The sequence below is a fragment of the Schistocerca serialis genome, chromosome 6 (assembly GCF_023864345.2).
Source record: "Schistocerca serialis cubense isolate TAMUIC-IGC-003099 chromosome 6, iqSchSeri2.2, whole genome shotgun sequence".
Lineage (NCBI taxonomy): Eukaryota > Metazoa > Arthropoda > Insecta > Orthoptera > Acrididae > Schistocerca > Schistocerca serialis.
This window is the reverse complement of record NC_064643.1, coordinates 162,282,227-162,309,965: the sequence shown is the minus strand read 5'-3', so window position 1 is coordinate 162,309,965 and position 27,739 is coordinate 162,282,227. Positions and strand designations below refer to the sequence as shown.

At 43.2% G+C, this 27,739-nt stretch overlaps 1 protein-coding gene across 1 annotated transcript in view; it reads left to right on the top strand.

Moving 5' to 3' along the window:
- Window positions 1–27,739, top strand: part of LOC126485130 (venom dipeptidyl peptidase 4-like) — a 293,595-nt gene that overhangs the window by 85,162 nt on the left and 180,694 nt on the right. Inside the window, exon 5 of the mRNA XM_050108774.1 lies at window positions 13,121–13,173. Within this exon, the coding sequence (XP_049964731.1) occupies window positions 13,121–13,173 (53 nt within the window). The remainder of the gene's footprint in view (window positions 1–13,120; window positions 13,174–27,739) is intronic.

Genomic DNA, 27,739 nt, shown 5'->3' with positions numbered 1-27,739 from the left:
TTAGGATTCTTCCAATCAATCTCAGTCTGCCGTCTGCTTTACCGACGATTAATTTTATATGGTCATTCCATTTTAGATCACTCCTAATGCCTACTCCCAGATAATTTATGGAATTAACTGATTCCAGTTGCTGACCTGCTAATAAATGATAAAAGATCTTTCTTTCTATGTATTCGCAACACATTACACTTGTCTACATTGAGATTCAATTGCCATTCCCTGCACCATGCGTCAATTCGTTGCAGATCCTTTTGTATTTCAGTACCATTTTCCATTGTTACAACCGCTCGATATACTACAGCATCACCCGCAAAAAGCCTCAGTTAACTTCCGATGTTATCCACAAGGTTATTTATATATATTGTGAATAGCAACGGTCCTATGACACTCCCCTGCGGCACACCTGAAATCGCTCTTACTTCGGAAGAATTCTCTCCACTGAGAATGAAGTGCTGCGTTCTGTTATCTAGGAACTCTTCAATCCAATCACACAATTGATCTGATAGTCCATACGCTCTTACTTTGTTCATTAAACGACTGTGGGGAACTGTATCAAATGCCTTGCGGAAGTCAAGAAACACGGAATCTACCTGGGAACCTGTGTCTATGGCCCTCTGAATCTCGTGGACGAATAGCGCAAGCTGGGTTTCACACGATCGTCGTTTTCGAAACCCATGCTGATTCCTACAGAGTAGACTTCTAGTCTCCAGAAAAGTCATTATACTCAACATAATAAACGAGATCGAATACTCTGTGGATTCACATGTGCTCAAATATGTGAACTGTGTACACAGAGCAGTTTTGAATGTCAGTGCACATCCCCAGTCAGCGACACCGACACGACAGCTACTCCAGCACCAATAACAAACAAACAAAATTTTCCTAACATTACAGGTTGACTTCATAGACCACAGCTTTCTCATTGAAATATATTTGTTTTAATGTTCTGTACATCCAGTATTAATTTGAACGAATAGTTTTGGAACACGCTGTATATGGAAAGAGCTTTGAATCTAAAATTCGGTATATTCCATAATAAATTTGTGTCAGTTTTTGAAAACAACATTTACTGTAAAACCCACTAAAAAAGTAGGCCACAAATAACTTATCAAGTAAGAGGAAATGAGGAATTTATATAAACAAGTCAATATCCGATGTTATTGGCATTCTGCAAAAGATGTAGTATTTTAAAGAAACTCATTAAAATCTCTAGAAATACGCACATATTGACAGAAATTAATAATGAAGATAATAAGGTCAAAACTATGTAGAATATCGTGAAACAGCCTGCCCACAACCAGTCTCTGCACAAGATGATTTCTCAGTTAGACTGAATGCCAGTGCTGTGATAGATAGCTCACAAGTTGTAGGTATTATTGACAATCGCTTTCTAAATGCAGCAGCAAAAATAGAATTAAATGGTTCGGCAGGAGAAGTAAGAGAATATGTTAAAAACGCCATTCCACAAAACGTTAAGCAGCTAGAACAAGCACAAACATTCTTTACTGAAATTTAGGAGAAAAAATTAATAAAATTATAGAAAAACGAAATATCCTACTGTGTTAATGGATTTTTCAGACAGAATTGTGAAAAGTTAATCTAATGTGATAAGTAATGTCCTTAGTGATATATGCAATGCGTCATGCATACAGCGAGTTTTTCCTGACTGGTTGAAAAATGCCATAGGTAAGCTTATTGATACAAAGGGTATCAAGAAAGAGTTCATTTATTATCGTCTAATTTCCTTATTGTCGTCGTTTTATAAATATTCAAGAAAGGAACATATTCAAGAGTAGTCTCATATTTAAGCAGAAGCTATCTGCTGAACACATTACAACTTGAATTCCAGAAGGTTTGTTCAAATGAGAATGTTATTCATACGTTCACTCACTAGATATTTACAGTCCTTAAAGAATAAGATACCTATGGTGTATGTTATCTTTCCAAGGTGTCTGACTGTGTAGATAATGTTATTTTCTAAAAAGAACTTATGTTTTATGGAGTCGATATCTTTACAAACAACTGTTTTGAATCATATTTAACAAATATGACAGCTATAATGAATAATTCAGGTAATGTTAGAAAGAGACAAAAATTCATGGAGTTCCATAGGGTTGAATTTTGGGCCCACTCCTATTTCTTATATATGTGAATGACTTTCTACTTAAGATTGTTCAAGGAGAACTGGTACATTTTCAGATGGTACTAGTACTGTAATAAATCCCATTAGAGAGAAAGCAACAGAAGATTTTATTAATGATGTTTTTCAAAGAATTATTAAGAGCTTCTCTGAAAACGGACTCTCCATAAATTTTGAGAAAACATGCTATATTCAGTTCTGCACAACAAAAGAAGTCATACCAACAGTTGATGTTGCAGATGATAAGTAGAAAGTAAACTGGGTAGAATGCTGCCAATTTTTGGACATATATATTGATCTAATTGTGAACTGGAAGAAGCATATTACTGAGCTGCTCAAACAATTAAATTCGTGAAGTTTCTTTCGTAGTATAACTGCTAGTCTTGAAACAAACAAATCAACCTCCTAACATACTTTGCAAAGGGTTAATTTTCTAGGGTAACTCATCACTTACAAAGAAATTATTGAGTGTGCAAAAGTGATCAGTAAGAATAATGAGGTTTTCACCACAGTCATATTGAAAATATATCTTCAGCGAATCAAGCATTTTAACTGCAGCTTCACAATATACGTATTTACTAATGAAATTCATCATATATAGTCCATCACAATTTGAGAGGAACATTGATGTCCATCGCAAAACTCTAAAAGAAAAAAAGGCCTTTAGCACCCACTAGTAAGGCTGTCAGTTATTCAGAAAGATGTTCAGAATGATTCAACAAAAATTTTATCATTTACTCAATAACATAAACTGTCCGACTGGCTCCAAAACGAGTTTTGAATCTAACATAAATTAATTTGCTCTGGCAACTCTTTCTATTCCATAGATGACTTCTTATTTAAAAACTCATAACCTATTGTATTTGTTTAAGAAGGACTGAAAAAATAATTTGTTCAGTAATATTACCACTAATAATATATATGTATCTTGCAAACTGACTCGTTAGATATGATTTTGATAAAAATAATCGTTCCAATGATCTGTGGAATGCATAACTAAATACTACCTGACCTGTGTTGCAGCGTTACAGAGACGCAACAGCAGCTGAAGGGGTGATTCACATACTCTAACGGAGGTCCCTTATCGAAACAACAATGGTGGTCATAACTTGTGACGTCATTGTTCTAATCGGTGACGTCACTGAAGGAATAACTGCTATATCAATTACTCTAGTACACATATAATACAGAATTTTTCAAACACTTCGACAAATATTCAAAATGAATGAAGCCTGAGGTTCGAGTCGTAGTCTGGCAAACAGTTTTAATCTGCTAGGAAGTTTCACTTCGAGACACAATACCAGAAAAAACAGACTTATCCAGCAGCAAGTTGGATTTCTAAATCGTGCGATTTTATCTAAAAATTGGGAGAAATAGCAAATTAATTTCAGTAACAATGTTGGCTTATTAGAATATGAAGGTTATACTGACTTGCACTAAAGGGACGCTTGTTTAAGAAAGGTATGATAGGAAACAGGAACAAAGAGAGTAAAAGGAAATAAATTCTCAAGTGGACAGAGGCAGCCATTATCAAGAAAGCGAGAATTTCAATGAAACGGTAGTAGGAACATGAAATGGTATAACGAATGTAACAAAGATATGTAAATGTCTTTGAGGGGATGTGAGAAAATTTGGTAAGAGAAGCAGCATAAGTACGAGGAAGACGAAAGAGAAGCTTATGTTATACAGGGTGATTCAAAAAAACGTTTACAAATTGACATGGTACACCGGGCATACAACAAGGATCACTAGTCACGTAGGAACCGGGATCGCAAACGTCACGAGAAGGCGTTGCTATACAAACAAGGGTGGAGCGCACAGAGGCCGTCATCATTCATGCCATCGTAGCGTTACGTGTAAAATAGCTAGCTACACGTACCGCGAAATGGCTGAGATGCATTTGATTTATGGCTCGGCCAACTGCACTGGACGAAAAGCCATGCGATTGTGTCGCGCGAAATATCCCGATAGAAGGGTGCCATGCCACACATTATTCGCCACTCTGCATCCCCGATTGTGTGAAATCGGCTCGTTCCGTGTGCACAAGCCGGATGCTGGTCGCCAATGAACAACACGGGCACTTGCGCAGAAGAAAGCGTCCTCGAAAGGGTGCAGCGTACACCGTCAATAATTAACGAGATGTATTCCGCGCCACTGATCCTCCGTCTGTACACGATGAACAGTCTGCGGGTCCACTTCCTTACACCTCCATGCTCCGTACCTTACCGCGGCCAAGGCTTTGGCTGGACCTGTCGCAAGGCCCAAAAGGCTCAGTTCCACCTGAGGCCCCCTGTCAGCAATTTATCTTTCTTCTCAGCGAGTCTGAAGGCTCAGAAATAATCTGCACAGATGGATCAATGGTCGACGGTCTTGTTGGCTACACTTACGCTCACGTTGGACACACTTCACATTTACCTGAAAGTAATTTACTCAGCATGTCACAGTTTGGATTCTGGAAGGGTTACTCGACTGAGTATGCTGTCTACACATTTACCTATCAAATAGCACAAACTCTAAATAACAAATTATCGCCAGTTTTGTGATCTCTCCGAGGCACTTTATGGTGTGGATCATGTCACACTGTTAGAAAAACACAGGTTTTATGGAATTGAAGGCTATACACACAGCTGGTTTGAATCATACTTAATGAACAGAAAGCAAAAAATTGTGCTGAATAGCACAAATAATGTTGGGAGGGTGGTAAATTCTAGTGAATGGCGAGTTATCTCAAAGGGACTCCCACAGGGTTCAATTTTAGGTCCTCTGCTGTTCCTTATTCATGTGAATGACCTCTCACTTAACGTTCAGCAAGAGGAACTAGTACTTTTTGGAGATGACACGAGTGTTATAATAAATCCCATTCCAGAAAAAGCAGCTGAAGATAAAGGATTTCTTTCGAAGAATTATTTAGTTGTCATCAGAAAATTGAATCTCCCTTAATTTTGAAAAAACTCACTATATCCAGCTCTGTACACCGAATAGAGTCATACCGACAACTGGTGTAGCATATGAACAGGGCTCAGTTAACAGGGTAGATTTCTGCAAATTTTTGGGTGTTCACATTGATGATAACTTGAGCTGGAAGAAGCATATTACTGAACTTCTCAAACAACTAAATTCAGCTTCTGTCGCTCTTCGTATAATCGCTAGTCTTGGTAATAAACAGGTCAGCCTCCTAACGTATTTTGAATATTTCCACGCAATAATGTCTTATGGAATAGTTTTCTGGGGTAACACACCACTTAGACATAAAGTATTGATAGAACAAAAGAGAGCTGTGAGAATAATTAGTGGTGTTCACCCAAGGACGTCATGTAGGCACCTTTTCAAGAGGTTAGGTATTTCAACTGCACTATCAGAGTATATATATTAGCTAATGAAATTCGTTACAAATAATCCATCTCAATTCGCGAAGAACAGCGATGTTCATATGTAAAACACTAGAGGGAAAAATGACCTTTCCTATCCGTTATTGAAGCTGCCAGTTGCTTAAAAAGGAGTACATTATTCAGCAACAAAAATCTTTGATCATTTGCCCAACAACATAAAGCGTCTGGCAGGTAGCAGATCAAGTTTTAAATCTAGCTGAAAATCATTTCTTTTGGACAACTCCTTCTATTCCATGGACTAGTTTCTGTTTCAGAACTGGTAAAAAAGAAAAAAAAAACAAATAAATGTACCTCTAAATGTAATTGCATGTGTAGAACTAAAAATTTCAGTAATATTAATATTAGCACTATTCATGTGTGTATATATATATATATATATCTTGTAATCTGACTTGGTCCACATCATATCGATAAAATAATCGGGAAAATGATCTATGGAACATGACATAACTAAAACTAAAACTAAATACCGAACAGCACCCCTTGCCGGACAGCTGCAATGTTTTCATTCCTGAGTTGGTAGCCATCTATCGCGCCCCTGAGCATATTCGCTACTGTGCCCGTGAGTCCTTCGTCATCTGCAGTGACTCCTTAGGCAGCGTACAAGCTCTCGACCAGCGGTTTCTTCGACATCCTTTGGTAACAACTATCCAGATGTCTCTTTATGCCCTCAGAAACTGTGGATGTTCAGTGACCTTCATTTGGACCCCAGGACATGTCGGGATGCCGCTGAATGAACTTGCTGACGGCCTGTCCAAACGGGTTACTGGTAAACCAACTCTAGAGATTGGCCTGGCAGAGTGATCTCCAATCGGTCTCCCACCGAAAACGTTTTCGCGATATGGGTCACTGAATGGTGCAGCCTCAGTACCCCAAACAAACTCCGTGTTATCGAGGAGACAACGAATGTGTGACAGTCATCCATGCGAGCCACTTGCAGGAACTCTGTTGTCCTTTTTCTGGCTCCGCATCGGCCATACTTGGCTAACACACGTTCATCTCCTCCGTTGCGAGGACCCACCTCGGTGTCGCTGTGGCGCCCGTATAACTGTCGTCCACCTCTTGTTGGACTGCCCAATTTTAGCCGCTTTGCAGAGGACTTTTAACCTTCCCAGCACTCTACCGACGGTGTTGGGCAACAATGTCTCAACGGTCGATTTAGTTTTACGGTTTATTCGTGAAAGGTTTTTTTTATCGTGCCATCAAAGATTGGGCCCCCGGCCTTCTCTCCCAGGCCTTCACCCTCACTCTCTTTTACGTCTTCGTCCCTATTACTTTGCATTTTGTTTTCCTTGTCGTTTTTTCTTTTCCCTATGTGTGTTCTTCTCGCCTTGTCTTTTAGGCTAGCGATTTTACTATGTTGCGGAGTGGCTGGCTCGTCCTTTTTTATCCCCGTGATCAGCCTGCCCAATCCATCTGCTATTTTATTTTACTGCTTTCCTCTACCTTTCCTTTTAGTGTATGTCTCCCCGTTTGGTTCGCTTCTTTCGTTTCCTCTTCGTGTGGTACCTCGTTAGTTTTCCCCCTTTTACTTCCCCCAACTCCTCTGCTTTTAATTGTTTCACCTTTAGTCTTGTTTGCTTGAGGAAAAAGGGACCTATGACCCTATAGTTTGGTCCCTTTATACCCCAAACCAACCAACTCAATCCAACAACGTGCTGAGGCATGGAACTGAGAGACTACAACAAGTACATGGTTTCTGCAGGAATTCTCTGCAGACTGAAGCTTCACTGCGGCGTCATCAGCGAAGTGACCACTTGCTTTCTCACTCGAGGGTGTGATGAACGTTCACAACCTGCATATGTGAGGGGATGTGAAACCACATGCTCCACGTATGTATGCTTCACAACGCAAATTTATCCTTAACGTGTGCGCTGGGATAGTTCTAGACTGTTTAATTGGTCCGTACATTGTCCCAGGCAGACTTGATAGTCGTTCGTATCTCCCATTTCTCCTGGAGATTCTGCCGGTCATGTTGAATGACGTAGCCATGCCTGTTCGTCGCCGCATTCGGTTTCAGCATGACGGAGCCCACGCGCATTTCAGCAGACAAGTGAGGCCACATCTGTACGCAACCTTTCCCGGCTGCTGTATCGGTCGCGGTGGGTCAGTCGCATGGCCACCACGATCACCCGACCTGTGCCCAATCGATTGTTTTGCTATGGGGGTATCTGAAGGGCCTTGTGTATGAAACACCTGCTACATCGCCGGAGGACCTAGTGGACAGGATTGCTGCGGCAGCAGCATGTCTTCGAGATACACCTGTTGTCATTGAGAGGGTGGGCCATTCAATGCAGACTAGATCAGGCATGTCTCGATGCATCTGGCAAAACTTTGAGCATCTCCTGCAGCAGGCGTCCATTTGTAGCATGTGACTAAATAAATGCAACGCAATTTAGTAGCCCCAGATGGTCTTTGCGACCCTCGATTCTTATATGATTACTGATCCTTGTTGTATGCCCCATGTGCTATGTCAGTCTATAAACGTTTCTTTGAATCACCCTACATAGACCTAATGTAATGAACAGAGAAAAGATGGCACAGTAAATAACGAGCCAGAGAAAACTGTATAAGTATCCCAGAACTTCGTCAAATGTTTATACAACCGAAGAAATGTATCACAAAAACATATACATAATAAAAAAAAAATAACGTTCCAGATGTAGTTCTAGGTAAACTGTACGAAGATATTCGAGCTATTATGGTGGTAAATGTGTCTGGAGGTACTTCAGTCGAAATTGTTAAAGCTGGAATATAGCTTTCAATGATCGAAAACACACATGTACCAGGCAGGTTTTAATACTCTGTCTGTACTAGTGTTTTAGCTCCACCCTCCAGAGAGCAGTAATGTTGCTCATCAAGGCGGTACCTTGAAGCACTTCGTTTCGAAAACGGGTGCAAAAGAGCAGCTGCCGCCATCTATTTGGAAAGTATTTGCTGAAATATCAAAATAAATCGCAAATTACAAATACAATTAGAAATTGGGAGAGCAATTAGTCACCCCACTAAACACTCCCCCATTTCTAATATCGTCACAAGAAGCGCGACATTGATAGTACATTCTTTTTAGTAAACACTAATGTTGCGAAGAAGGGCGGGAAAGTTGCCGAGGAAGCCTCAAGCCAGTAAAAAGGGCGCCAATTTTGGCCGTTTGGCGGAAGGATATTGTACAGTCCCAAGATCCCTGAGCTACCCAAGCACGACTCACGCCCCGTCCTCACAGCTTTACTTCTGCCAGTACCTCGTCTCCTACCTTCCAAACTTTACAGTAGCTCTCCTGCGAACGGGGCGTGAGTCGTACTTGGATAGCTCACTTGGTAGAGCACTTGCCCGCGAAAGGCAAAGGTCCCGAGTTCGAGTCTCGGTCCGGCATACAATTTTAATCTGCCAGGAAGTTTCATATCAGCGCACACTCCGCTGTAGAGTGAAAATTTCATTCTGTGAGGTGTCTGTTGAGCACTTAGCATACCTCTGAGATGCTACAGAATCTATCCCCAGTGACATACAGTGATACATAACTCACCATAAGATCATGCAATTAAAAAAAACAAAAAAAACGACGTCATACAACGGATAACGTCTTGTCTAATTCAATTACAGGGGTGGCCTAATTAAATATGAAATGTGCGTTCCACATCTCACATAAATCAGCATCCATGAAACTATGAAAAGAAACTAACAACCTGATTTATTGCTAAAAGAAATGAAAGTGTTTTCTACACTGAAACAGGAACACAAATAATTCTCAAGGGAACAAGGATTTGCAGACGGATAGTCTTGGCATAAATGGGTGAATAAATGACAGAAATTATATAAAATGTGTTCACAAATATGACTAGTGATTGAGGAATATGTTATGAAGCTAAAGTAAAGTCCCAGAAAAGTACGTACACCAACATTTTCGCCTAAGAGCATACTGGATGCGACTGGCTGTCTGTAAAAGTTACGTTAGGAGAGTGCAACCTTGATGCAAGATTAATGACTTCACACTCGCCTCGTCTCGGTGGATGCAGATATGGCCCATGCTTACTGATGTACGAGAACAGAGGATAGCTGCGGTTATGTCTGTGAATTCTAAGTTTAGACCTGGCATCTGAGTTCAGCCCTAAGGCGTTAGTGTACTGCACTTGATGATACGTCTGGCGCAAGTTGTTTCAACGACGCCCCTGGAGCATGTGTTTTATTACTCTCTTGTATAGAACTTGGACGGTTCTTCGAGCATCGGAATTTCATTGGCCAATCGCAACACGCTCTGCGAATACCGACCAATGATACTGCGATAAACATGGTAACAAATTCCCTAATCTTGTCCATTCTGTGGTGGCTAACCAATGCAGTACATTTATCCCTTGGAGTGAGGTAGAAGGCAGAAAATCTCTCCCACCATATCACAGATTTCTTGTTACAGCCATTGAGAAAACATATACATACGCATGGACGTGAGCTCTTTCCCGCTATCAGAATAATTGCTATGATCCAATTACGGATGTGCTTATCAAATTTTGAAAAAAATATTCCAACTGGCCTCCTTCGGGTCTAACAGCTGGGTCCCACACTTGCAGTATCGTGTTTTCTCCTGTCCGTTGGATCTTATCTTCGCCAAAAGGAAATCCTTGCACTTTGCATTCAGTGAGACTCTGTGACAGGCCGGGCTTCTCTCGCTTGTCGGCCCAGTTCATTCGGCCGGCAAACTGTTCTTCACAGTGTGTACCTGGCTGAGGCTTTGTCATCAGCAGAAAAATTTATATGACCCTAGCAGTTCCCCAGAGCCTTTCACCTTTCGCCACCCAGATAAAAGCTCCAGGCTGCAGCACATTGATAGACGCTATCACCGTACCAAAAGGACAGAAATAATTAGAACTGCAATCATTGGTATTTGTAACTATTGCTTTCAGCTTTCATGCAGTGTTAAAGATTTTATTTGATTTACTAGTCGGATCTGTATATTGGGTTATTGAATAGGTCATGTCACAGTCAGAGAACATAAAAAGGGGTATGGGTAAGTTGAAATAAGATACAGTGGGAATTAGCAAATTGTGGTGGCAAGAAGAACAGGTCCCTTGGTTAGGACAGTACAGGTTTATCAACAAAAAATCAGATAGGGGTGACGCAGGGGTAGGCCTAATAATGAATAAGAAAATAGGAACACGCATACACTACTGTGAGCAGCATAGTGAACGCATTATCGTAGCCAAAATGGACATGAAAACCAACACCTGCCACAGCAGTGCTAGTTTATATATCAAGTAGATCCGCAGATGGTGAAGAGATTGAAAGAAAGTATGACGAGGTAAAGGAAACTGAACTTGTTAGAGAAGATACACTCCTGGAAATTGAAATAAGAACACCGTGAATTCATTGTCCCAGGAAGGGGAAACTTTATTGACACATTCCTGGGGTCAGATACATCACATGATCACACTGACAGAACCACAGGCACATAGACACAGGCAACAGAGCATGCACAATGTCGGCACTAGTACAGTGTATATCCACCTTTCGCAGCAATGCAGGCTGCTATTCTCCCATGGAGACGATCGTAGAGATGCTGGATGTAGTCCTGTGGAACGGCTTGCCATGCCATTTCCACCTGGCGCCTCAGTTGGACCAGCGTTCGTGCTGGACATGCTGGACCGCGTGAGACGACGCTTCATCCAGTCCCAAACATGCTCAATGGGGGACAGATCCGGAGATCTTGCTGGCCAGGGTAGTTGACTTACACCTTCTAGAGCACGTTGGGTGGCACGGGATACATGCGGACGTGCATTGTCCTGTTGGAACAGCAAGTTCCCTTGCCGGTCTAGGAATGGTAGAACGATGGGTTCGATGACGGTTTGGATGTACCGTGCACTATTCAGTGTCCTCTCGACGATCACCAGTGGTGTACGGCCAGTGTAGGAGATCGCTCCCCACACCATGATGCCGGGTGTTGGCCCTGTGTGCCTCGGTCGTATGCAGTCCTGATTGTGGCGCCCACCTGCACGGCGCCAAACACGCATACGACCATCATTGGCACCAAGGCAGAAGCGACTCTCATCGCTGAAGACGACACGTCTCCATTCGTCCCCCATTCACGCCTGTCGCGACACCACTGGAGGCGGGCTGTACGATGTTGGGGCGTTAGCGGAAGACGGCCTAACGGTGTGCGGGACCGTAGCCCAGCTTCATGGAGACGGTTGCGAATGGTCCTCGCCGATACCCCAGGAGCAACAGTGTCCCTAATTTGCTGGGAAGTGGCGGTGCGGTCCCCTACGGCACTGCGTAGGATCCTACGGTCTTGGCGTGCATCCGTGCGTCGCTGCGGTCCGGTCCCAGGTCGACGGGCACGTGCACCTTCCGCCGACCACTGGCGACAACATCGATGTACTGTGGAGACCTCACGCCCCACGTGTTGAGCAATTCGGCGGTACGTCCACGCGGCCTCCCGCATGCCCACTATACGCCCTCGCTCAAAGTCCGTCAACTGCACATACGGTTCACGTCCACGCTGTCGCGGCATGCTACCAGTGTTAAAGACTGCGATGGAGCTCCGTATGCCACGGCAAACTGGCTGACACTGACGGCGGCGGTGCACAAATGCTGCGCAGCTAGCGCCATTCGACGGCCAACACCGCGGTTCCTGGTGTGTCCGCTGTGCCGTGCGTGTGATCATTGCTTGTACAGCCCTCTCGCAGTGTCCGGAGCAAGTATGGTGGGTCTGACTCACCGGTGTCAATGTGTTCTTTTTTCCATTTCCAGGAGTGTATATTCAATTGTGGTGGGTGACTGGCATCCAGATGTAGGAAAAGGAAGAGAAGGAGAAATAATAGTAAAACATGGACTGGGGGGAAAGAATGAAAGGAGAAGCCACCAGGTAGAATGCATCACAGTTCATAATTTGATCATCGCTGACGCTTAGTTTAAGAAGCAAAAAGAATGTTGCAGACCTGGCAGCGACCTGTGGCCACTGGAATGTTGCAGATAATGGTAAGACGGAGATTCAGAAACAACATTTTAGACTTCAAGAGATTACCAGAGCAGACGTGTAAGTTGGACAAACTAAAACTGAGTGCAAGAGAAAGGAATGGAATAGAAAAATGGGCAGCTTTGACTGATGACATAGGGAAGACAGCAAAAGATGAGATAGGTAAAAAGACAAGGACTATTATAAATCCTCAGGAGATATTGAATTTGACTGACAAAAGGGGAAAATATAAAAATGCTGCAAATGAAGAAGGCGAACGTGAATAAGACGTCTAAAAATGAGACTGACGCAAAGTGCAAAATGGCGAAGTAGGAATGGCTACACGAGAATTGCAAGACTATAGAAGCCAACACAAAACACATACAATTCACAAAAGAAGGATGGCTCATGACGTGCGACTAAAAAAAGTTTCTACATTGGAGATGACTTAAGATGGATAGGCCTCTTGACAACAAAGTTTAACGTCAATACTCTTGATGAGATGAATATCCCAATAGTTATGAGAATTGTTTAGCAAATAACATTTCAGTAAAACTGTTAGTGTCTGACGCATTTTCATTTCAGTACTCTTAATAATTATTTTATTTTTCAAAAGATCCTATTAACACAGACTTCCTTCTCTTTCAGATATTCCAGCACGCAGCCAGTGCACGTTATTTGGCGTATACAATGTCCAAAAAGTAAGTGGCATAGATATAACCATTTAAAGAAAATCGGAAGCTACCACCCGTACTCTTTTTTTTTTTTCATCAAAAGGTAATGGTAACATGCGACAGTCGAAGTTGTATGAAGCCGAGAATTAATTCATTTACACATTTTGTCAACTGTTATCTTACGTGGCTCTTGTGAGGAAACCCATACTACATATGCTTGTATCTAGATTGGCCCCTGTAAGCAACTGCCGACACGGAACGAAAGGAAGCTGGCGGAAAATGTGACTTTTTTTTTTGGGGTCATCAGTTTTCTGACGGTTTGATACGGTCCACTAGGAATCCCTTTCCACAATTACTTGCTGAATGTATTCCAAAATCCGTCTCCCTCTATAGTTTTTGCCCTCAACAGTTCCTTCTAGTACCATGGCAGTCATTCCCTCATGTCTTAATAGATGTCCTATCATCCTGTCCCTTCTCCTTGGCAGTGTTTTCCACATATTCGTTGCCTCTCCGATTCTGCGCAGAACCTCCTCATTCCTTACCTTATCAGTTCACCTAATTTTCAACATTCGCCTGTAGCACCACATCTCAAATGCTTAGATTTTCTACTGTTCCGGTTTTCACACAGTCCATGTTCCACTACCATACAATGCTGTGCTCCAGACGAATATTCTCAGAAATTTCTTCGTCAAATTAAGGCCTATATTTGATACTAGTAGACTTCTCTTGGCCAGGAATGCCATTTTTGCTAGGGCCAGTATGCTTTTGATGTACTCCATGCTCCATCCGTCTTTGGTTATTTTGATGTCTAGGTAGCAGAATTCCTTAACTTCATGTGCTTAGTGACCATCAATCTTGATGTTAAGTTTCTCGCTGTTCTCATTTCTGCTACTTCTCATTACTTTCGTCTTTCTTCGATTTATTATCAATCGATATTCTGTAGTGATTATATTGTTCATTCCATTCAGCATATCATATAATTCTTCTTCACTTTCGCTTAGGATAGCACTGTCATAAGCGAAACGTATCTTTGGTAACCTTTCTAAAACTAAACTCCGTCCGAACAGCCCTTGGAAGGCTCAACACTACCGACCGGCCACCGTGTCATCCTCAGCCCACAGGCGTCAGTGAATGCGGATATGGAGGGGCATCTCGTCAGCACACCGTTCTCCCGGCCGGATGTCAGTTTACGACACCGGAGCCGCTGCTATTCAATCCAGTAGCTCCTCAGTTTGCCTCACAAGGGCTGAGTGCACCCCGCTTGCCAACCGCGCTCGGTAGACCACATGGTCATCCATCCAAGTGCTAGCACAGCCCGACGGCGCTTAACTTCGGTGATCTGACGGAACCGGTGTTACCACTGCGGCAAGGCCGTTGGCTTGATATCTTTTCACGCTGAATTTTTATTCCACTCCTGAACCTTTCTTTTATTTCCATCATTGTTTCTACGACGTACAGATTGAACAGTAGGGGCGAAAGACTACATCCCTGTGTTACACCCTTTTTAATCCGAGCGATTCGTTCACTCTTACTATTTTTTCTTGGCTCTTGTACATATTGTATATTACCCGTCTCTCCCTATAGCTTCCCCCTATTTTTCTCAGAATTTTCAACATCATAAAACATCTTACGTCGAGGAACGCTTTTTCCAGGTCAGCAAATCCTATGAACGTGTCTTGATTTTTCTTTAGTCTTGCTTCAATTATCAACCACAACGTCATAATTGCTAAGTTGGTACCTTTACCTTTTCTAAAACCAAACTGATTGTCGTTATCTAGCACATCCTCAATTATCTTTCCCATACGTCTGTATATTATTCTTGTCAGCTGTTAAGCATATTGTACGATAATTCTCGCACGTGTCAGCTCTTGCAGTCCTCGGAATTATGAGGATGATATTTTTCCGGAAGTCAGATGGTATGTCTACACAGATGGTATGTCTACACAGCAACTTGAATAGTCATTTTGTTGCCACTTCTCCCAATGATCTTAGAAATTGTGATAAAATGTTATCTATCCCTTTTGCCTTATTTGGTCATAAGACCTCCAAATCTCTTTTAAATTCTGATTCTAATACTGGATCCCCTAAATCAACTAATGTTTATTCCTCTATCAAAAATGGCTCTGAGCACTATGGGACTTAACATCTGTGGTCATCAGTCCCCTAGAACTTAGAACTACTTAAACCTAACTAACCTAAGGACATCACACACATCCATGCCCGAGGCAGGATTCGAACCTGCGACCGTAGCAGTCGCGCGGTTCCGGACTGAGCGCCTAGAACCGCTAGACCACCGCGGCCGGCTATTCCTCTATCACATCAGACAAGTCTTCCCCCTCATAGAGGCCTTCAACGTACTCTTTCAACCTGTCCGCTCTCTCCTCTGCACTTCACAGTGGAGTTCCCATTGCACTCTTAATGTTAACACTCTTACTTTTGATATCACCGAAGCTTGTTTTGACTTTCCTGTATGCTGAGTCAGTTGTTCCGACAATCATTTCTTTTTCGATTTCTTTAAATTTTTCACGCAGTCATTTCGTCTTAGCTTCCTTGCACTTCCTGGTTATTTCATTCCTCACTGACTTGTATTTCTATATTCCTGAATTTCCCAGAACTTTTCTGTACTTCCGTCTTTCATGGATCAACTGAAGTATTTCTTCTCTTACCCATCATTTCTTCGCAGTTATCATCTTTGTACCTACGTTTTTCTATCCAACTTCTGTGATTGCCCTTTTTAGACACGTCCATTCCTCTTCAAGTGTGCTGCCTGCAGAACTATTCCTTAGTGTTGTATCTATAGGCTTAAAAAACTTCAAGCGTGTCTCGTCATCCTTTAGCAGTTATCTATCCAACATCTTTGCATATTAATTCTTCCTGACTAAACTCTTAAACTTCAAGCTAGTCTTCATCACTACCACATTGTGATCCGAGTCTATGTCTGCTCGTGGACATGCCTAACAATCCAGCATTTGACTTCGGAATCTCTGTCTTACCATGACGTAATCTAACTGAAATCTTGTCGTATCATCCGGTTTTTTTTAAGCACATATCTTCCTCTTGCGATTCTTGAACAGACTATTCGTTATTACAAGCTGAAATTTATTGCAGGACTCAATTAGTCTTTCTCCTCTTTCATTCCTTGGCCCAAACCCATATTCTCCTGCAAACCTTTTCTTTTACTCCTTCCCCTACAACTGCATTCCAGTCGCCCATGACTATTAGATTTTCATCTCCTTTTATGTACTGTATTACCCTTTCAATATCCTCATATACTTTCTGTATCTCTTCATCTTCAGCTTCTACGTCGGCATGTATACCTGAACTATCTTTGTCGGTGTTGGTTTGCTGTCGATTCTGACAATAACAACCCTATCACTGAACTGTTCACTGAGACACACTCTTTGCCCTACCTTTCTATTCATAATGAATCCTATTCCCGTTATACCATTTTCTGCTGCTGTTGATATTACCCTATACTCAGCTGACCAGAAACCGTTGTCTTCTTTCCATTTCACTTTACTGACCCCTACTATATCCAGACTGAGTCTTTGCATTTCCCTTTTCAAATTTTCTAGCTTCCCCACCACGTTGAAGCTTCTGACATTCCACGCCCAGACTCGGTGGACGTTATACTTTCGTTGTTATTTAATCTTTTTCTCATGGTCACCTCCCCCCTTGGCAGTCCCGTCCCTGAGATCCGAATGGGGGATTATTCCGAAATCTTTTGCCCATCTAGAGATCATCATGACACTTTCTCACTTACGGGTCACGTGTCCTGTGGATACATGTTATATGTCTTTGTCTTTAATGCAGTAGTTTTCATTGCCTTCTGCATCCTCATGTCGTTAATCATTGCCGCTTCTTCCCTTTAGTGGCTGTTTCCCACCCCAAGGACAACAGAGTGCTCTGAACCTCTGTCCACTATGCTGCTCTCTTTGACAAGGGCGTTGGCAGAATGACGGTGACTTCTTATGCCGGAATCAAGCGATGGTGGTTTCGAACCCGGGACCAAGGACGTTTTGATTACTAATCAAAGACGCTACGCCTACACTACGGGATGCGATATCTACACTGAAATTAATTCGCTGTCTAGTCTCATTAACCGCCTTTTGCAGCGCAGACGATTGCGACATATTCAAGAAGAGAGTCAGTGAGATTCTGGAAGGTACCTAAAGCGTTGGGCGATGCCGTCTACTGTGCTGTGGCTACCTGCGGTAGGTTTCTCGGTTGAGGATGGCGCGAACGGCCCAATCGAGGTGGTCCCATAGATTCCCGATTACGTTTAAATCTGGGGACTTTGGCGGCCAGGAGGTGTACGGTAAACTCATCCTAGTGCTCTTTGAACCACGCATGTACACTGCGAAGTGTATATCACATTCCATTCTCCTGCTGGAAGGTGCTATCGTGCCAAACTGCATGTAGGGGTGGACGTGGTTCCTAAGGGTAGAGGCATACTTCTGTTGATCCATTGTGCCTTCCAAAATGAGGGGATCACTCAGGGAATGCCATGAAAAGATTCCCCAGACCATAGCCCTCCTGATGATTGCTGCTGGGTGTTTACTTCTCGACATGTCACACTCTTCATGCCAATGGACATGCGTCCGATAAGGCATTAAACGTGATTCATCTGCAAAGGCCACCTGTTGCCACTCGTGAACGTTCAGTTGCGGTACCGGCGTGCAAATTTCCAGCCTACATCGCCAATGGACAGAAGTCACAATGAGGCATGAATCGTGCGCCTGCTTCTTATTCCTATAGGCAGCAACGTTCGCTGATTGGTTTTTGAGGAGACACTGTTGGTACCCATTTGGTTCATCTGGTCGGTCAGTTGCTCAACAGGTGCACGTCCATTAGCCATACACATCTCCGTAGCCGCCGTTAATCCTGGTCATCTGTGATCCATGGTGCACCCCAGTTGCCTCAGCACTGTTTTTGTATAACGACATTTTGCCAGGCATCGTATACTTTGATCACGGTGGCACGTGAACGGTTTACAAACTTAGGCATTTCGGAAATTCTTCCACCCTTGGCTCGAAAGCAAATGATTTTGACCTTTTGGATGTCAGAGAAATCACTCTGTTTCCGCAATGTGACAACGACTGCGCTGTTTTTCGCACCCCCCCCCCCCCCACCTCCAACACCCATATATATATATTCAGGGTGGTCCACTGATCGTGACCGTACCAAATATCTCACGAAATAAGTTTCAAACGAAAAAACTACAAAGAACGAAACTTGTCTAGCTTGAAGGGGGAAACCAGATGGCGCTATGGTTGGCCCGCTAGATGGCGCTGCCATAGGTCAAACGGATATCAACTACGTTTTCTTAAATAGGAACCCCCATTTTTTATTACATATTCGTGTAGTACGTAAAGAAATATGAATGTTTTAGTAGGACCACTTTTTTCGCTTTGTGATAGATGGCGTTGTAATAGTCACAAACATATGGCTCACAATTTTAGACGAACAGTTGGTAACAGGTATGTTTTTTAAATTAAAATACAGAACGTAGGTACGTTTGAACATTTCATTTCGGTTGTTCCAATGTGATACATATACCTTTGTGACCTTATCATTTCTGAGAACGCATGCTCTTACATCGTGATTACCTGTAAATATCACATCAATGCAATAAATGGTCAAAATGATGTCCGTCAACCGCAATGCATTTGGCAATACGTGTGACGACATTCCTCTCAACAGCGAGTAGTTCGCCTTCCGTAATGTTGGCACATGCATTGACAATACGCTGACGCATGTTGTCAGGCGTTGTCGGTGGATCACGATAGCAAATATCCTTCAACCTTCCCCCCAGACAGAAATCCGAGGACGTCAGATCCGGTAAACGTGCGGGCCATGGTATGGTGCTTCGACGACCAATCCACTTGTCATGAAATATGCTATTCAATACCGCTTCAACCGCACGCGAGCTATGTGCCGGACATGCATAATGTTGGAAGTACATCGCCATTCTGTCATGCAGTCAAACATCTTGTAGTAACATCGGTAGAACATTACGTAGGAAATCAGCATACATTGCACCATTTACATTGCCATCGATAAAATGGGGGCCAATTATCCTTCCTCCCATAATTCCGCACCATACATTAAACTCCCAAGGTCGCTGATGTTCCACTTGTCGCAGCCATCGTGGATTTTCCGTTGCGCAGTAGTGCATATCATGCCTGTTTACGTTACCGCTATTGGTGAATGATGGTTCGTCGCTAAACAGAACGCGTGCAAAAAATCTGTCACCGTCCCGTAATTTCTCTTCTGCCCAGTAGCAGAACTGTACACGACGTTCAAAGTCGTCGCCATGCAATTCCTGGTGCATACAAATATGGTACGGGTGCAATCGATGTTGATGTAGCATTCTCAACACCGACGTTTTTGAGATTCCCGACTCTCGCGCAATTTTTCTGCTACTGATGTGTGGATTAGCCGCGACAGCAGCTAAAACATCTACTTGGGCATCATCATTTGTTGCAGGTCGTGGCTGACGTTTCACAAGTGGCTGAACACTTCCTGTTACCTTAAATAACGTAACTATCCGGCGAACGGTCCGGACTCTTGGATGAGGTCGTCCAGGATACCGAGCAGCATATCACAAAGCGAAAAAAGTGGCCCAACTAAAACATTCATATTTCTTTACTTACTACACGAATATGTAATAAAAAAAGGGGGTTCGTATAAAAAAAACGCAGTTGATATCCTTTTGACTTAGGGGACCGGCAACTAGCGGGCCAACCATAGCGCCATCTGGTTTCCCCCTTGAAGCTAGACGAGTTTCGTTCTCTGTAGTTTTTTCGTTGATGCTTATTTCGTCACTGTCAATGGACCATCCTGTATATACAGGGTGAGTTACCTAACATTACCGCTGGATATATTTCGTAAACCACATCAAATACTGACGAATCGATTTCACAGTCCGAACGTGAGGAGAGGGGCTAGTGTAATTGGTTAATACAAACCATAAAAAAAATGCACGGAAGTATGTTTTCTAACACAAACCTACGTTTTTTTAAATGGAACCCCGTTAGTTTTGTTGCACATCTGAACATATAAACAAATACGTAATCAGTTCCGTTTGTTGCATTGTAAAATGTTAATTACATCCGGAGATATTGTAACCTAAAGTTGACGCTTGAGTACCACTACTCCGCTGTTCGATTGTGTGTATCGGAGAGCACCGAATTACGTAGGGATCCAAAGGGAACGGTGATGGACCTTAGGTACAGAAGAGACTGGAACAGCACATTACGTCCACATGCTAACACCTTTTTATTGATCTTTTTCACTGACGCACATGTACATTACCATGAGGGGTGAGGTACACGTACACACGTGGTTTCCGTTTTCAATTACGGAGCGGAATAGAGTGTGTCCCGACATGTTAGGCCAATAGATGTTCAATGTGGTGGCCATCATTTGCTGCACACAATTGCAATCTCTGGCGTAATGAATGTCGTACACGCCGCAGTACATCTGGTGTCGCCGCAGGCTGCCACAATACGTTGTTTCATATCCTCTGGGCTTGTAGGCACATCACGGTACACATTCTCCTTTAACGTACCCCACAGGAAGAAGTCCAGAGGTGTAAGATCAGGAGAACGGGCTGGCCAATTTATGCGTCCTCCACGTCCTATGAAACGCCCGTCGAACATCCTGTCAAGGGTCAGCCTAGTGTTAATTGCGGAATGTGCAGGTACACCATCGTGCTGATACCACATACGTCGACGCGTTTCCAATGGGACATTTTCGAGCAACGTTGGCAGATCATTCTGTAGAAACGCGATGTATGTTGCAGCTATTTGGGCCCCTGCAATGAAGTGAGGACCAATGAGGGGGTCGCCAATGATTCCGCACCATACATTTACAGTCCACGGTCGCTGTCGCTCTACCTGTCTGAGCCAGCGAGGATTGTCAACGGACCAGTAATGCATGTTCCGTAGATTCACTGCCCCGTGGTTTGCGAAACCCGCTTCATCGGTAAACAGGTAGAACTGCAACGCATTCTCTGTTAATGCCCATTGACAGAATTGCACTCGATGATGAAAGTCATCACCATGTAATTGCTGATGTAGCAACACATGAAACAGGTCAAAGCGGTGACGATGCAGTATGCGCATGACACTACTTCGACTCAGTCCACCGGCTCTCGCAATGTCCCGTGTACTTATGTGTGGGTTCATGGCAACAGCAGCTAACACACCAACTGCACCCGCTTCTCCTGTGGCGGGCCTGTTACGGACCCATTTGCGTGCTACGACCATACCTGTTGCATACAGTTGACGGTAGATGTTTTGGACCCATTTGCGTGCTACGACCATACCTGTTGCATACAGTTGACGGTAGATGTTTTGGAATGTGCGGCACGTTGGATGCTCTCTGTCCGGGTACCGTTCTGCATACACCCTGCAGGCTTCAGCTGCATTTCGTCGACACTCGCCGAGTGTCATCTCCGAGTTCGAATACACCATGGTCACAGTTCCTACAACACTACACTATCACAGACGTCTGGTAACACGGTGTACTACAGTTGGTCTGCGTGCGGAGACGAATGCAGAATAACAATAGCAGCAAGCGCTACATGCGGACACTGCGACATCTAGACCTAACCACAACAGTGCACTACAGCCACACTCGTAAACACGGTCGTCATCGTAAACATGTCCCTGCAGATGCTGCTCGCCGATCGTGGCCCGTGTTTGTTACAACACGCAACTGAACGTCGGAGGTTTCAAGCGTCAACTTTAGGTTACAATATCTCCGGATGTAATTAACATTTTACAATGCAACAAACGGCACTGATTACGTATTTGTTTATATGTTCAGCTGTGCTAGCAAAACTAACGTGGTTCCATTTAAAAAAACGTATGTTTGTGTTAAAAAACATACTTCCGTGCATTTTTGTATGGTTTCTATTAAAAAATTACACTAGCCCCTCTCCTCACGTTCGGTCTGTGGAATCGGTTCGTCAGTATTGGTTTACGAAATATATCCAGCGGTAACGTTAGGTGACTCACCCTGTATATATTCCTCACTGTCACCACTGGCACCTGCCGTCCATGAGTGGTTTTTGCACGGTGGTCACATTGCTGCGAGTGGACCGTATATTATGACTGGGTCGCTAGGGGTGTGAGCATTCGAATAAAACATACGACTACATAAACTGAAGTCTATTACAGCCACATTACTAACTCTTTTAGAAAAGCATTAGCACAGCGTTACAGACGCCAGTACATCTAGCACGATGCTGGTTTTAACACATAACTCATAGTGATTCTAAACAAAATCTTCTCAGAGTCGTGACAGGAACATAAATGAGTCTGTAGTTCACCAGGAAAAAGGGAGCTTCAACGCCGCTACCGACAAGAAGGACTGTATACCACTCTGCCTGCTTCAGTCCACCAAGCCTGCCACGAGCAGTCAGTGCTACCCACTTTCCGCTAGCTGTGAGGTTTACTACGTTTTCCTGGGAAATGAGAAAGAATCCTGGACAGATGACTCTTTCTGCTAGATCAGTACTCCTTAAGAAGCACCAGCCAATCACAAGTGGTCCACTCAACACTCCACCTGTTTCTTCTATTACTTTTGAAAAATATTTCTTATATTAAATTCTGATTTTATTGTTTCAGTCTGACTTGTCTCTTTTTGAAGCTACTTTTTGTGTCTTCCAAACATTAATGTTTTACCATTGATGTATTAGTCTAATTAATTCTCTTCTATGAATTACTGAGGCAATATCTCGCGCACAACCTTTTCTCTCCACCCTCTGTTCACGGAAACACACCTGCACCAATGTTATGGCATTCATGAGGGTGAGTTCCCAGAATCTGTAGTGTCTTAGATCTGCAAGTGGCGTCGCTAACAGGTCGCGGCACTGTTTCACCAGCACAGATAATCAAATGTTCTTGTGGCTGGATCTTCGCAGTTCACGTTGCGACACCTTTTCACATAATCCATTTAATGGTCCATATAGTCCAGTGTCCATAAGCGCATTATATACACTATTATTTATAAACAGTTCTCTCACTACATACGTGATATTTGATGTAGATCACACTCGATTACAGTGTACCCAGGGACTCCCTGTCAGCACGCAAACACAAATGTCATTTTGTCTTTTATATTGTGCGAAAAACTATCACTTTTTCGAAACCCCGAAATTGTCTCCCATTGCGATGCATAAGTTTGAAATTCAGATCAACGGTGTGTACAACTTTGCTCTGTAAAACCGCAAATGTCTCACTCATGGCTCGGCGGTGTTTCAGACAGCAATGTGTCGATGTATGAGAAAAAAAAGGCCAGAACATAGAAGTTCATATGAGGTATAAGGTGGGTTAATGACGTCACATTGGCATGAAATTGCACCGCAGTTCTGCCCAACCACATCGTGAATGTGTCACACGAATTGGGGGTCGTCACACGCAGCTTCCGTATATGCAGCTGACCATTAAAATTGCTACACCACGAAGGTGACGTGCTACAGACGCGAAATTTAACCGACAGGAGGAAGATGCTGTGAAATGCAAATGATTAGCTTTTGAGAGCATTCACATAAGGTTGGCGCCGTTGGCGACACCTACAACGTGCTGACATGAGGATAGTGTCCAACCGATTTCTCATACACAAACAGCAGTTGACCGGCGTTGCCTGGTGAAACGTTGTTGTGATGCCCCGTCTAAGGAGGAGAAATGCGTACCATCACGTTTCCGACTTTGATAACGATCGGATTGTAAAAAAAATGGTTCAAATGGCTCTGAGCACTATGGGACTTGACATCTATGGTCATCAGTCCCCTAGAACTTAGAACTACTTAAACCTAACTAACCTAAGGACATCACACAACACCCAGCCATCACGAGGCAGAGAAAATCCCTGACCCCGGGTCGGATTGTAGCCCGTTGCGATTGCGGTTTATCGTATCGCGACATTGCTGCTCGCTTTGGTCGACATCCAATGACTGTTAGCAGAATATGGAATCGGTGGGTTCAGGAGGGTAATACGGACCGCCGTGCTGGATCGCAACGGCCTCGTATCCCTAGCAGTCGAGATGACAGGCATCTTGTCCGCATGGCTGTAACGGATCGTGCAGCCACGTCTCTATCCCTGAGTCAACAGATGGGGACGTTTGCAAGACAACAACCATCTGCACGAACAGTTCGACTACGTTTGCAGCAGCATGGACTATCAGCTCGGAGTCCATGGCTGCAGTTACCCTTGACGCTGCATCACAGACAGGAGCGCCTGTGATGGTGTACTCAACGACGAACCTGGGTGCGCGAATGGCAAAATGTCATTTTTTCGGATGAATCGTGGTTCTGTTTGCAGCATCATGATGGTCGCATCCGTGTTTGGCGACATCGCGACGAACGCACGTTGGAAGCGTGTATTCGTCATCTCCATACTAGCGTATCACCCGGCGCGATGGTATGGGGTGCCATTGGTTACACGTCTCGGTTACCTCTTGTTCGCATTGACGGCACTTTGAACAGTGGACGTTACATTTGAGATGTGTTACGACGCGTGGCTGTACCTTTCATTCGATGCCTGCGAAACCCTACATTTCAGCAGGATAATGCACGACCGCATGTTGCAGGCCCTGTACGGGCCTTTCTGGATACAGAAAATGTTCGACTGCTGCCCTGGCCAGCACATTATCCAGATCTCTCACCAACTAAATCGTCTGATCAATGGTGGCCAAGCAACTGGCTCGTCACAATACGCCAGTCACTTCTCTTGATGAACTGTGGTATCGTGTTGATACTGCATGGGCAGCTGTACCTGTACACCCCATCCGAGCTCTGTCTGACTCAATGCTCAGGCGTATCAAGGCGGTTATTACGACCAGAGGTGGATGATCTGGGTACTGATTTCTCAGGATTTTCGCACCCAAATTGCATGAAAATGTAATTACATGTCAGTTCCAGTAAAATATACCTGTCCAATGAATACCCGTTTATCATCTGCATTTCTTCTTGGTGTAGCAATTTTAATGGCCAGTAGTGTATTTCTCCTCTTTTTCTGACGCCTCTGCGATGGTAGTGGGAAAGGCGGCTCCCTGTATTGAATTCAAGCGTTTTTCTTATATAGTGGCCGAGGAAAAAATTTCAGACACACCGATGCTCAGAGCCGACATTAAAGCCCTCAGGAAGCGGCATAAATGGCGTCTGTAATACCACCCCATCTCGGGGGACGTCGATCCCCAGAAGTTTCGTGGTCAAAGACGACAGTTCGCAATGCGGTAATCAACAGGACGAGGTTCTCGGCAACGTTCGGCTCTGCTGACAGCCCCCAGACTGTTTACCCTTACTATAAGAACATTGTTAGGCTGTCAACCCTTTGAACGTGAACGCAGCCCTTTGGAGCGTAGTGCGACCGCCAGTTTTGCACTGGTACACAAGATGGAACCACTATAGACCGTTCAAAACCAGTCGACGATAGTTGAACGTGATCCGAAGCAGCAAAGAGTGTTTATGTTACTGCAAAAGTAAGATTATTGATAAATCCTAGAATTTACTGGAGGAATGTGGGACTTACCATTACAGTGTGGTAAAAGTTGGAATTTCCTATTATATGCATTGATTTTGAACTTTTACCAAGAGACGTTTGTAAATCTTAGGATGCACTCATATCAACTGGTAAAACCGTATTCATTTAAAAAGCCAGCTTAGCAATTTACTGAAATAGTTTGTATTCATTTTAAATTTATGTATTTTAAACAGCCTTGCATTGCAATGTGATTATAATGAGCAATCTTACTTATTAGTGAAAAATGTTGTAAAAAATGTTACCTTGTGAATGTTAATTTTTGTTACAACAAGGCTGACTGTTATGGCATTTCGAATTACATGATATGGAAGACGATTTACACAAGCATCTTTTAGTTGAGCACTTTTTTAAGCATTTGCGCTTTTTAAACTCTTCTCCTCCAACTACAGATTGCTTGGCAACCACTTCCCGTAGACTAATTTCTTCTCTTGCAACTTCTTCGACGTTGATAACATTTTCCTTGCACAATATAAATTGGTTCTTAGTGTACAGTGACTTTAGTTTACCAGCTTTGGTGCCAAGTTGATAAAATTCGTCATCCTGAATATTTATCACTAGGCCTATTGCTGTTACAGATTTTGCATCAGTTTTTGCCCTGTCTACATCCGGTACTTTAATCCTCACATTCTGTCCAACTGAAGGTTTTGTAATTTTCTTAGATGAGGCTCCGTGAACCGAACCGTTGCAAAAACGGTACTTGCCGTAAAAGAACACAAAAAAATGGCTTGGGCGTCCACTAAAAACATGGATTAGGACCATAAAGACGACCTGAAAACGATGGGAATGCATTCATAAGTGACACATATACGTTCAGAATGGTGTGACAAGACTAGCAAGGGCGAGCCCAACAGACCTGGGCCGGCCGAGGTTGGCCGAGCGGCTCTAGGCGCTACAGTCTGGAACCGCGCGACCGCTACGGTCGTAAGTTCGAATCCTGCCTCGGGCATGGATGTGTGTGCTTTCCTTAGGTTAGTTAGGTTTAAGTAGTTCTAAGTTCTAGGGGACTGATGACCTCAGAAGTTAAGTCCCATACTGCTCAGAGCCATTTCAACCATTTTCTTTAATTAACAATCTGTAAGAGATGGTCATCCACATCTATTTTTTGAAAGCTTCCTACAGTTTTCCTCTGGGTACCGTATCAATGCTGTTGCTAAATTCACAAAGGCAATGCGTAACTCCTTTCCTCCTGCTACAGACTTCTCCGTGATCTGTTGTAAAATAAAGAGGTTATCTGTACAGGATCTGTTCCGTTTGGTTTCCATCAATATGGTGATCAACATTCTGCCTTATTTTGTTGAACACAATTTTAACAAATAGGCGGGTCACCGAGAATTTGATGTTAATTCCTCTGCAATCTATTATTGTATCTTCTAGTCCCCTTCTTGAAAATGGAAACTATATATCATCTTTTACACTGTGGTGTAATTTGTTGACAACAATTATTCATAGGGTTCATTATTCTTTTCTTCAAGTGATGTCCTCCACTTTTCTATAGTTCCACAGGAATATTTGAAGGACCATGGAGATTTGCCAATTTTTCATTTCAGCCAGTGCGCTGTCCACACCCTCTATCGTAATGGTCATATTTCGAATAATTTCTTCAGCCTTACCTTCTTCCTCTTGTGCGCACTGGACTCTGTCTTCAATTAGACGATCTGTATAATGCTTTTTTCATTCCTTTGGAGGAACGAAGTTGTGTACTGCTTTGTTTACTGGTATTGTCTTCATACCATTGAACTGTCCTCCGTATTTCTGTAATTTGTGACCCAACTATTAAATTATCAGTTTTAGTGTATTTATATTCCCACATCTTGTTATTTCCTGATTTAATGATGTTCCTTAACTCCTGCGTCATTGCCTAGCAATTATGTCTATACTGAGTTGATGACGTAGATGACCACTTTTTGTATAAATTATTCTTTTCTCAAACCGTCTTCTTAATATCGTCCGCCACCCACGTTTGTGTACTCTCCTTCTCTCAGTATCCAGTATCTATAGTGCAGTTTTCCTAATTGCTTATGAATGTGAAATCATACCC